Source organism: Bombus vancouverensis, chromosome 4 (assembly GCF_051014615.1).
Source record: "Bombus vancouverensis nearcticus chromosome 4, iyBomVanc1_principal, whole genome shotgun sequence".
Taxonomy (NCBI): Eukaryota; Metazoa; Arthropoda; class Insecta; order Hymenoptera; family Apidae; genus Bombus; species Bombus vancouverensis.
Window position 1 is genome coordinate 13,050,193 of NC_134914.1, and position 13,475 is coordinate 13,063,667.

General features: G+C 37.3%; 1 protein-coding gene across 4 annotated transcripts in view; it reads left to right on the plus strand.

Moving 5' to 3' along the window:
- Positions 1 to 13,439, plus strand: part of eag (potassium voltage-gated channel protein ether a go-go) — a 157,208-nt gene extending 143,769 nt beyond the window's left edge. For all 4 annotated transcript variants that reach the window (XM_033333761.2, XM_033333764.2, XM_033333763.2 and 1 more), the window contains 2 exons: positions 4,766 to 4,923; positions 5,314 to 13,439. In XM_033333761.2, coding sequence (XP_033189652.1) covers positions 4,766 to 4,923; positions 5,314 to 6,338 — 1,183 coding nt within the window. In that variant the 3' untranslated portion in view covers positions 6,339 to 13,439. The remainder of the gene's footprint in view (positions 1 to 4,765; positions 4,924 to 5,313) is intronic.
- The last annotated feature ends 36 nt before the right edge of the window (positions 13,440 to 13,475 follow it).

Consider the following 13,475-nt stretch of genomic DNA (forward strand, 5'->3'; position numbering starts at 1 on the left):
ATCATTTGAGGATTAATTTTCAAGCTAGAAACAATTTGGATTTAGGTTAGTAATACATGCATTACTGCGTAGATCACATATCTGTCGCTCTGAGACAGGGCAAACTACGTGAGGAAAATGTGGTGAGGTTAGATAAGATGGATACAAAAATTTGCTTTCTGAAAATAGATAATACGTGGGCGATGTTTTGTAAGAAACAAATATAATTTAGTTGCTACGTTAATTTAACTTCATTAATATTAGACTGTATAACTTATACCATTGGTATTTTTTAGATGTTCGAGAAGGTGACGTATATTTAATAAATATACATATATTTCATTCGAGAATTAAATGAAGAGATAGTTTTAATGTGGAAATTGACTAACAATATGTCGTACTTTAAAATTACTCTTGCATAAAGCACAGGAAATATGACTCGTCAATTTCAAGATGTTTTTAGGGAGGACAGTTTTGAGAAGTTAAAAGGATAGACTGAGAAGGATAAATCTACGCAGCTAACGGTGTATTTCTAGCAGAGAATTAAATTATTTGTAACTTCAAACATAAGGTTCAAGCAACATTCTTGTGCCTGAACTTTCTTCGTTGATTTGTTATTCAAAAATTACACCATGTAAACAATTCTCGACGTTCTTATGACTCTATATGTATCATTTTTTTTTCTTTCTTTCGTCCTAATATTGTCGTACCGTTCTTTTTGTTTTCGTTGACGTCCTTTAATAATTTTGGTATAATGATATTTAAATGATGAAATCGATTTGCCCAGGAGTCGCATCGTTCATAGATGCGTACACATCACCCGATGCCATTATATTCAATATTTGTCATTTTTAACGATCACTGCAGTTCTGACGAATGCTAGAGTGCTGTAAGATATACGGCTTTAGAGGGTTATGCGCATTTTTCTCCCACCATAAATATATATACGTATATTATATATTCTTAGTGGAACCAGGATTTGTATAGAGCAAACTCGAGGGCTCTCTGTTTCGTTCAATTTCGAATCTCTTCTATTATTTAAGAGCAATTTTACTGTTTTATTGCTTGTTCTTGATAAAACGGCACAGCCGCTAACGTTAACAGAGCGATATGACGTATTGAGAGCAGAAATGGACCAAGTCACATTTTTTCTGAACGTGAATTTATTACATTGGAATTTATTACATTAATACTAGAATTACTAAACCACTAGTATTTTTTGATTTTTACGATTACCAAAAGCATACAACTGTTTTCCATAGTATTAACTTTCGATAGTATTTACTTTTATTGTAACAAATATGATCTATTTTCATCACACTACTTTAATTCCAATTAATTACGTATATCATATCAAAGATCGGTAGTTATATGTGTTAATTTATTGCACTGAGCTGTTTTAACTCTTAAAAACTGTTATTGGGTGAAATTTCTTTCAATGTTACTTCCCCTAATATTGAATAGTAATAAAACATTTAATTGCACTCTGAATTCATTGATTTCTAAAATGGAAAAAGAATAAAGTGGTGCAAAATGTCATGATACTACAGACGTAGCTTTTAAAGATGAATAGTGCAAAAATGTAAGAAATAATTCATTGTTTCCAAATCAAACCAGATAATACATTGAAATCAGTTGTTGCATTGAATTATTTGCATATATATTTTAGACAGAGAATTATCCAGTTTGTGAAGTGTTAGAACTAGTCCACTTTTTCTCTCAGTACCTCGCATTTTTTTTGTTCCATTTTTATAAGAACTAAGAAGTCTACGAATCCGTTTGAAAGAAATACCAGAGTCCTCCATCGCGCCTCGAGCATCCGATCCTTTTACGATTTTATGCAACGCCGAATGCATGTGACGTACACACTCTAGGATTCAAGTTTCTCTTTGTCACCTGTATTTATATATATACATATATATGCAATATGTATACGTATATTTTAATACATATATATATGTACATATATATAACGATGCCAAGTAGCTGCTTGAAAAACTGCCAGACTGCCAACGATCCTCTAACAATTATTCGAATTTTTATCTAACTTTTAATCGACCGTTTTTTTTTTAGAAACCTCGACCGTGGCATGTTATCGTGCATGATAGATTCGTAGAGTACGTTTTTAATAATGATACTGAATTTAGAACGAAGAGGTTAGGACGAACGTGGCGGTATACGTTTTCATTTTCTTTTCTATCTTTTTTTTTTTCTATTTTTTTTTTTTAGTGGTGCGAGTTGATCGCTCGATGGCATTCCCACAGTTAATCAGGCAGCTCGTTTACCATTTATACTACTGTATCATCTAACGTTGCGTCGATGAACCACGATTGGGGCCGAATAGAAATTCCATCGTGCGAAATCTCATCATTTACCTGGTTACTGCGATTTAGAATTGCGAAAATTTGGTTGCTTATGATTTTTTGCTGTTTTAGAGGAATATTGAAAGATTCGTGGATAACAAGAAAATATTTTGCCAGCTATATTTTCGAAAATCTGTGGAATAAATTATCACAATCTGATTATAAATTGGCCACCAGCATATTGGAATTGTCAGTATTTTACTTGGTACTTTTTTTTGTAAGATTAACAAATTGTTACATTACTAAATTATGGAAATAATCTTCTAAAAAAAATAAATTAGGAAAATAATCTTGCAAGATCCTATTTTAAATTTCTTAATGTTTCCAGGAAACTTTGGAACATCGTGGACAAAATAGAAAGAAAGACGCGTCTGATCACAGATTGGCCATCATTGTTGGAATTTTCAGTGTTCTGCTCGACACGATCTTTAAAAATGTCCCTTTCGTGAGATTAGAAAATTGTTACTAATAGAAAAATTGTCTCAGAATATTGTACATTTCGTAATATCTCTAGAAGACCTTGAAAGATTCATGAATAATAAGTAGAAAAAATATCTTGGAGCCCAGCAGAGGCAAATCATATCCGACCATAAACCGACCACTTTCACCGAAATTCTCTGCCTCTCACTTGGTATAATAAACGAATTAGATTTTCCTGGAACTTGGAAATTAAGAAATACCTTCTTCCTTAATTTTCCAGCAAATTTTGGGACATACACATTTTGTAAATTCATATTAACCACGGATCGGTATTAATTACATAAATTAAAAAATTCTTGTTAATAGAGAAATTATGTAAGAAAAATTCTATTCTATATTTTCTTAATCCACGATCTTTCATTTTCTTTGGCATTCTTTTAGAAAATCCCGCGGGAAGAATCCGCTTATTTTCTCAGGACAATGAAACGACGAAGGGAACAGACTGATACGCATGCCGAACACTACTTTCCTATTTACGTACTCTGATTTCTTATTCTTCGCTCGTATCCCATCAGAGTACGTCGGTGGATAACCAGTAATTTAAACTTTGATGCTCTCAACGGGCGAACGGTATAATTACGGATCAAGCACGAAATTTCTGAGCCGGCCAATCCAGCCTAAAAATTACCGTGACAACGTGTCCCGACTTTTCATGACGGAAAATCAGACACCACGATTTCGACCAACAAGAATGTCGTCCTGTGTCTTTCACCACGAAACTTTCGTTCAAAATTTCGTCAATCAAATACAACAGTAAATAATCGAATTATTATGATCAGATAAAAAACAATGACAAATTTTACTTCTTCGATTTTTCAATAATTTTGACAAGTTTCAAACAAGTAATGAACAAGTTTGAAACAAGTAATATCTCTCTTTTGGTCGAACAAAGTGTTAGAGGAAAAAGATGAATGATTCAATATTTTGTGTAAGAAAACTTACAAATTTTCCAGACATATTTATTCAAGTTTTAAACAATTTCAAAATTTCCGAATAGATCGTACTAATTTGACGGATCATTGTGCACAGCCTTTGTCCTCTCATAGTTCCAAAATTATTTTTGCTTTTGTACCTTCGTTGTAAATTGTAACATGTGCAACATTATTTTTCTTTTCATTCCCATATCTACTTATGGCCTTTTCTTTATTTCTTTTCTCAATGTACGTATTCCTAAGTGTATGGTATGTTTCAGTAAGAGCTTTATTTTATACTTACCTTTTTCTTTTTTTTCTTTTTTTTTTTTTTTGATAGGTACAAGGCCACAATCGGTTCATCGACGCTGCCAGGTTTTCCCGTATGTGTTATCGGCATCTTATCACCACCGAGAATATTTTCTTTCGAATCCCGTAGGCACATCAAAGTAGGTTGCTCGTGAACACCGCTGGAGCTGTCTCCCTTTTTCTAGCCTCAGTAGAACGAACTTGTCTCATTTGCCACCAATAAAAAAAGCGGCACCAGTAGCAGAGCAAAGAAAGAAAGGACGACTGTTCTTCGTCTAACCAAAAATAATATCAACACTATATATGTAAAATGTACATAAATACCTATGTATATATCAATTTATATATATTTTGCATATATACGTATCTATCCTTCCCAAAAACCTGCCGCTGAATGATGATTATCGATCACACACGATCGAGGGACAGAAAAGTTTCACAAAAGTTCAACCTAACCTAAAAAAGAAAAAAAAAACGAAAAGAAGAAATACGTACATATGTGAAACTTTTGGATGTAAAAAAAAAGAACAAATTTAAATATGTACTATATTATTCTCCTACCCATGATTTGTATACACCATGTAATCTTATTATTCCCCCCTTTATTTAATTGATCGCCTAGTGAAACTGGCCTCTTAATCCCAGTAATGTAAATAGACAAAAGCAAATCACGTCGACACGACTAAACACGGGCGTTCTCGCTCTCTACTTTTTTCTATCCAGGTTCCGCAGGGAGAGACACAATGCTGACGTGGAGAAAGGAGACGGAAAAGACGGGAAGGATGGGAAGGAGGGTGAATCCTCGCACGCCAGGAAACTCTCCACAGCGGACGAGAACATTGCTGTTAAAGGACGGGCCGGGAAGTGGGGACGACTCTTAGGTAATTGAAAACTACCATTCCATCTACTTTCGTTCTACATATTCACAAAGGGCATAACCTAACAAACACGATGATGGTAGATTACCCCGCTGGGGGTAGCCACCCACATGATAATCTAACAGCTAAAAAATTCTACCAAATGTCCAAACTGGACAAATTGTGAATGTAAACAATTAAATAAAAAAAAAAATTCTACATATTACTTGATGAATATCATTAATAGTATCAAACCTAAGCAATAATGTTAGTAATAAACCTAATCTATAAACTAAATATATCCAAGATCCAATGATACCAATTGAGGCTAGAATAGCTGTTTACAATGTTGTAGAATATTTAAATAAAATATTTTAGCGAAGTAAATCATCACAAAAAGCCTGAATTTTACAGGAAGCTCCAGCTTGGACTCCGGAAGCGAGACGGGAACCGGGGTAGATACGTTCAAACGATCCTTAAGCGCCAGGGACACCCGTCCCAGTTCTAGTGCCGGTAGCAACAAGGTGTTCCCAAAATTCGGTAAGCTGACCGGTACCATCGAAGAATCAGGTGATGCTGAAAACGTGAAAGAGACGCAGCAACAGCAGCAGAATGCGGCAGATTCGAAGCAGCTCCAGCTTCGCCGACTGGAGAGCTATGACGATGGACTAATTACTACTCAGCCGAGCCACGATCGTGAAATCCTAGCTGCCGTGCTCGAGGTGAAGGTTGATCTGAAACTGGAAGTGCAACGAGTCAATCAAAGATTAGCAAAGATCGAGGACATGCTGCAGACGCTAATGACAAGGCTTCCTGCGGCCACTCCACCGCAGCAGAAGGGCTCGAACAATTTTTCAACGGGTGGTAGCGGCGGTTCCTCGCAGATTCAGCCAACCAGTCAACCACAAAGTGCTTCTAGCTGTCAACAGGGTTCCCAGGCTACGCAAACACCTGGGGGAAGCACAGAGCAGAAAATTTCTATAGCGACTGCATCCACGTCGACGACCGAAGGTTACAGGGAGCAGGGTACAACCACAGAGAGAAGCTCCAAATCCCAAGAGCATCATCATCATCACCATCACCATCATCAATCGCAACAGTCTGACAGATTGAAGGACAGTAGTAGTGATTATAAGACTTCCTCGAGGGAAATGAGTAAAGAGTTGTTAGAAAGACTGGCCCAAGCGTCCACTTCCAGAGGGGACGATGGTACATCCCTTGGACCGTTGATTTTGAGGAAGAGAAGAAGCAAATCAAGGAACAAGGGAGCTGCACCGCTGGCACCGTTAGCTAGTCAGCCTATTAGTCCATCGGAGGCGACAGAGACCACGCAGATGCTCGAGTGCACGGATGACAGGGAACAGAACACCACCGCGACGGACAGAAGCGACAGGTCCGACAGAAAACGGCCTCCGCCCAGACCTAGGGAATACTTGTGAAAGTTCTTAAGGCTCCGGACGATCGTCTCGAGGCTGATATTCTGGCGAGAATCGCTGGAACGAACTGCCGTTCTCTGGAATGATTTTGTTAAGGTTAGGGTTAAGTATGGTGCAATTAGATGTGACTTAAGAAAGTTTTATGTGGTTGGTTAGGATCGTCGGAGCTGGTCCTATTCTAATCGATGGAAAAAGGAAAATAGCTATTTGGAGGTTATCATAATCGGAAAGAAATGGAAGTTGTGTCGAGATTAAGATTTCTAGTTTCTTTAAAGAAGAGAAGGACGGCTGTTTCAGCGAACTCTTTTCAACGAAATGAGACGAGTGTACCGGTAGAGTAAGCTACCTGTAAAATTTCACCGCGTACGTTTTAAGGACATGCTGCATTTTCGCTACTCGCTTCGCGTCTGGTCTTTAGCGAGCATTCGTCGGTACGCGTGAAGAACGAATCCGACACAGGGAAAAAAATATTGATTTTTGAGGTTATGGTTCGGGGATTGTCGTTCGAATTTAATACGAAAGAAAAAAAAACCAAGAAATTCTATAAAAGAGGTTAAAAAAAACACAAGAGAGCAAAAATAAAAGAGGGATGTGCCGACGAAACGATCCCGCTACTATAATGCAACTTGGCATATTTTTGCATGGCCAAACACGCGATTAAAAAGCAAAAAAGTAAACCAAAGAAAAAATATATAAAAAAGTATATCGAATTATATACTGCTTGCGACGGCTTCTTCGAGACATCGAACGTTTAAACGAGAGGAGGATGGAAACTAACAAAATTCAGAATACTCACGTTCTAATACGTAAGGTAACACACACTGTAATCGTAGGTTTACATGCATCTTTAGGGGATATCAGCTAGACTCGTGGTTGCGCGCGATAGATTTTAAGTAACTAAAACAACCAACAACAACAAAAGAAAAGAAAAGGAAAGAAACGATAAGCAAGAGAATGAGAATAAAGTATATGAAACGAAACGAATAAAAAAGAATAAAGTGAAGAGAAGACGAAGAACGATATATACATACATATATGTATATGTACTCTTGAAGCAATTAGAGAATCGTTGTTCACGTTCTTCGTTCATTTTTAATCATTCCTTAATTAATTCTATATAAATTGAATGAAAAAATTGTTAATAAACGGTCCAACTATAAAACGAACGATGCTACACGATTCTTTAATTGCTTGGAACGGTTCAGGCTCGACGACTAATTATTATAAGAGCGTTGAAAATTTTGAGAAAGTAAGAGTTAGTATAGGTAGAGTATCATGATGTTCTCTGCATTTGAGTTTTCGGACAGTCGAGCTCTGTGATTAGAGGCGAAAGGCGTCGAGACACGCGTTGCCAAGTCGTTTATTGTTGCATCGCTATCGCTGCACCATGGTGCCGTGTTCTTCTTTTTTTACCGTTTCCCCTTCTTTGTTTCTCCCCTCTATTTCAGTCGATAGGTTTGAAAAAGCGAGATTCGCGAACGTTGATCGATGGCTTTTCGATAGTTTCGTCTCAATGAACCGTGTGTGTATGCTTTATGTACGTATGTATGCGTGTACATGATTAAAAATCGATTACAAGTGCGTGAATTTGTGTGAAAATTAATCGTGACGATATTGGGAGGACATTCATTGAATATTTTAAACCTCAGAGCTAAATTTGTTTCATCAGGTTTGAGGTTAGGTCGTTTGTTTTTAACTTTAAGTTTAGTCACTTAGATTTTGCTTATTGTGGTATGTTCACTATATTTTTTTCAGTTTAGTATTATCTCATCTTGTTTCTTTATCTTTCTAAAAAAAACATAGAGATCCTACAATAGATTTAGATGAAAATGATTTGAAAATTAATACCGGAGATGCTCTCATGGTCACCCTTGCATTTTTCTAAGCTTCCCATCGGAAAGTATTCTCACTACCCTCTTCAGGAGACGTTGCCCGTAAAGCGATTCGTGATCCATCAACCTCTTAAACGTCTCAAGACAGATAATAAGAATTGAGATTATGAAGCTATTCAACGAGAAAGAATTCAAGGTACACCAAGAAACCAGTTCTCGTAGGTGCCTAGAAGCTACCGACAAAGGTCATTCTTATTTTTTTAAACGTGTTAAACAACATACTTCTCCTCGTTCCTCCAGTTTTTCTATTCGATTCTTAGAAAAAGAAAGAAATATAAAATAAAATTCAATGAAGACGTTTAATTCGATAATGGTTCCCGAAACCCACCATGACGCGACGATAATGAATAATTATAAATTGTTAAAAGTCAATTCGACCACGCCTCGAATGGCTGCATTTCCAGTGCGGCGGTCGCGCGAGATTTAAATATTAGCTAAGCAAAATATAAAAAAGAACGAATAAAGTATAGGAAAGGAAAAAAGCATGAAAGAAAAAAAAAAGATAAATAAGTAAATAAAACTCTCCATTTTGATCGAACTTGAAGTGCTGCAACTTACGGTCGCGATATTTCAATAATGACAAATGTCAAACGCCATTACGGAAACTGAAAGATTCCGTGTACTTTGTTACATTGCAGAACATGACCTAATCCCGCGTTCACATGGCATTCACAGAAGCCAAACAGCAATATTAGGTGTATATATATCTTGTAACTACGACACGTGTATATATATTCATACATACATATACATATATATAATATACATAGAAAAAAGAAGAAACTGATAAAGTTACGCGTGGTTCGTGTCAACGCGTTTGCAACAAGAAAAGGTTAAAAAAAAAGCAGCAAGAAAATATCATATCGCGATTATTCTTTCCTTTTCCTCTAATTCTTTCTCGGTTTCCGGCGCAGCTTTCTGTTTCGAGAAAAACTTCGATTCGACAACGAGAATATTCATATATATCACCCACGTATGCATACATCCGTATATATATACACACACACAGAAATAGAGACACACATATGCATATGTATGTTGTATTTCTGTTGCTGCCGCCTCGAGAAAGAACTTTGAATAACACAATTCTGAAGGACAATCAAAGATGGAAAGTACTGATCTCACGAATAGAGAATTGCGATTAATCGAATAAGCCTCTGATAGATATATACATATATATATATATTTCGTTAGCTTAAGCCGACATATATAGATGAAACGATGCGAACGAAGGAGCTTTTGAGGTTACATATACATGTATATCATTTTTCCACGCCGCGATTCCCCTCATGTATCTATATTGCATATGGCGGAACATATGGTTGCATATGGTTTACCTTTCTTTATTTACGGTCACTATAGTAGTATGTGTATAGAAAGTTAAATCGTTAAAATGTTAAATTCTGTGAACTAACGAACCAAGCATTGCTTTTTGGCGTTATTAATTAACGAATATCGATCATTCGCGTAATATTATCCGGATTTGAACGCAATTCAGATTAAAGGGGAACCACGGATCGTCGAGACCCGAACATACCACTGAACGTTGATCCACGACGATTCAAAATGAATAAATGAAAAACAAAACGAAGGGAACACGGGCAAACGCGCTGACAGGGATATCTACGCGTGTAAATACTATAAATATTAAATAGAAGCGAAAAATATGGAAGAAAGAATGCGAGAATGCCTGTTTGTGTGTGTGTATGGGGCATGAAGACGAAGAGCGTACAAGAGTAATGCAGAAATAGTTCTAATTTCACGATGTTACCGAGAACGAGATGAAGAAAATGAAGAGAAAAATGTTGAATTATCGAGCAGTTACGAGGACTTTGTTAATTAGGTTTTAGCAGCGGTGACGATATAGCTGGCTCTATCGTAGTTTCTATACACTTTAAAACGAACGCGAAAGTTTAACATGCCGTTGAAACGTTTACAGCAGCTGACGCGCGTCGATCGAGAATTATTGTCGGGAACGGTGCGCCTTGCTCCTTTTTAACGCTGCATATCCAGTCTATCGGCCCGACGTTCCAAATCGATTTACCATTTTCATACTAACCTTAAAAATTAACCCTTGCCTTAACATCGGATCATACTCGTGGCAAACATTATAGTCGTAATTCAATAAGGGATATTGTACTCGTAATGAAGTTTGAATACTTTAACAATGTTTAATCTAACTGCAAATTATATATAACATATCCATAACACATCATCTGACATGGTGCTACAAAAATATTCATTTGAGTATCTATTGAAAAGATCATAAGGCAAGGAGTTAATTTACAAAATGCTTTTTTTCAATCTTATAAAAATTTCGACGAAAATATTTGAAATTCCGCAAGAAATATTCACTCACGCAATTTCAATTTCAGTTTCGAATTGGCATTTTAAAATTTGCTAATACTGGCGATATTGGAATGGCGGGGAAGTGGACTCGCTCTGTTCGCTATCCGAGAGCTTCTCTTCTCGCGCACGTATCCTCGTCTCCGTCGAGCGGTTCCATTGGTGACCGGTAAGTCGACCACCAAACGTATCCGTAAACCGTTGCATCGAAAATATCGAAGACTGACGACGCGTTTCATCTCCTCGATAAGCCCAGCGCCATATTGGTTTCATAAAATCCCCGATTTACATTCCATTCGGACTCGCCACTCGTGATGTTCGACAAAATCGAAACATTCTAGCACCAGTTCGCAACGAGCCAATTTTCAACGCGACGAAGCTCGAACGAAGCCGATAACGAAGTCACGAATGATCGAGGTGGACGACATATGATCGACTTATTGGTCCGTCATCTTGGAATCGTTGACAACGCGGTCTTTTTGAGTGTTTCGCCAGTGTGGATCGATCCGCGTCTCTGGTAATTGCAACGACGAACCTCCATCACGTATTTTTCCCGTGGAACAGTGTGTGTATGTGCAGTGCACATTGTGCACGGAACGATTTCTCGAAGATGACGGAGGTGGAGGAGCGCAATTGGCGTCCGCGTCGAAGCTAAATGCCGACAAGGCGGGTCGTTGTCGGATGTGGTGCCGCGAAAACAGGCAACACGACGAAAGAAGATATGGTAAACATGTGATATTACAATTTTTTATATATCAGCTACTTTGCAATAACGGATTATCGACGTACTCGAGTGGAGAGCGTCGCGACACGGGTCGTCGTCGTCGTCGTCATCGTCGTCGTCATCGTCATCATCGTCGTCGTCATCGATTTGCCAACGACGAGTTTACGAACGAACGAAAGTTTGTCTTTATTTCTTTGTGAAACTCCCGCTCGTTCGTTTCGAAAGAAAGGAGACGAGCGGATGCCTCGTTTTTGTTTGAATCTGATATCTAAAATAAAAATCACAAAAACAATATGAAAGAATGACAGATTCTTTTTGTTGAAAAGAAAAAAAGAAAGTTATACGACGACGACTGTGATCGCCGCGACGATCGAAGAAGCCGTGATCGTATCGAATTTTTTGTGAAAATGATTAAGAGAATCTATATAGTAGCTATCCGGCGGAATAACAAAGAAATAAAGAAAAAAATATATATATATTATTATGGTTATTATTATGATCATTATTATGATTACTATTAAAACAAAAGAAAAGGGGGGTAAACAAATTTTTGCTATAACTAACACTTCGTCCATTTTTCTATATGGGCAATTCGTTGCACTGTAATCAAGTCCTCGGCCTTGTAAATTCTGTCCTTGTCATTTCCGAAAACTGCTGTTCGGTAATCGAACGCCACGAAAAATCGATCAATCTCCAGTTACCATCGCTCAGCTTATTCGCCAATCTTTTTTTTTATCCTCCGGAAGAAAATTCGTTTCTCAATCAACGATTTTCAATATCTTAGATTAATATAATGCTTTTCTAATCGATAGAAAATGACTGTCTAATGAACAATTAGCAAACATAACCTCTCTTGGTTACCGCAAAACAAAGCTTCACGCTCCTATATATGACGATATGTTTCTTTTATAAATCGAAACGCCGTTGTTTTACAAAAAAAAAAAAAAAAAACACGTCGTATTTGCAATTCTGTAACGAACAACAGCGTATCACAACGTTGTACGTAAACCAAGAGAGTGTTCGTAATCATAAACTTTCCATTTTTCTATCAAAGACAAAATGGAACGAAACGAAATAAAAGAAATCTGTATCGTGAAACGATCAGATGACCGATTGATCTTCATGGCGTTGGAAAATCGACAGGAGCCGAGCTGTTTGCGAACTCTTGTGAGAATCCGATCGTGCGATCTCGACGCGACTCAGAGAAGACGAAACGCGACGAACGAATGGTCCTACGCGAACGCTCCTCGCCGCGTTCATGTTCTTGTTGTTGTTTTCAATTCGAGCGATCGTCGACGATTGATAACAACGACGAAAGCTCTCCTTGAAAGGATCTAAATCGATAAAATCTCTAGCTTCGATCGAAAATAAAAAGCTGCACTTTCTAAGAGCAAAATGCTTACGATCGTGATCATCCTTCGAGCTCAATCGTCTTTATTAAAGATAACCTTGAAATCTTCTCTCAAAGGATCGATCTACTACAGAATTCTGTAAATATTGAATCTTTTAAATCAGTAATGCCCGATTCTGATTGAGATTGCTTAGGCTTAGACGATATTGATCCTTAAGAAATTGTATTGATTGCAAGGTTATTGCAATTGTATTGCATGGTTCTTCCCTATAAAAGGTGTAGACAACGTGAAATTAAGGTTAGAAAGCGATGAAGGACTTTTAAGGGATCATTTAAGATGAAATATTAATTTAGGAAAATGGTATTTGAACAGCGCCACTGACGATTGAATCGAAGTATCGATGATGAGATTAAAACTTGAGGAGCTCTTTTGTTTTATGCAGATACATGGTAAAATGAAACACCAACCGTGAAGACTAACCAAAATTTCGAATCTACCGTGGTCTAATGTTCACTGGTCTTCCTGATCTTATTTTGCGAAGCGTGGAACGTTCGAACGACGGTCGGAAGCGAAGGGTCGATCAAGGAGTTCAGAATCGGCGTCAACGATCGCTCAAAAAACCACCGAGACGAATATACTTAAAGAAAAAATAAAAAAAAAAAAAGACATAAGATAAAAGATGAAAAATCGTATCGTCGAGAGATCAAATTGTAGCATCGAACGAAGCCTGGCTAGAATACTCAAAAGAAAGCTGCTTTCGAACTTATAATAAAAAAAGATTAAAACTTGACCGAGCTCCGCTGTTCTATTTGCGAATCGATCCTTG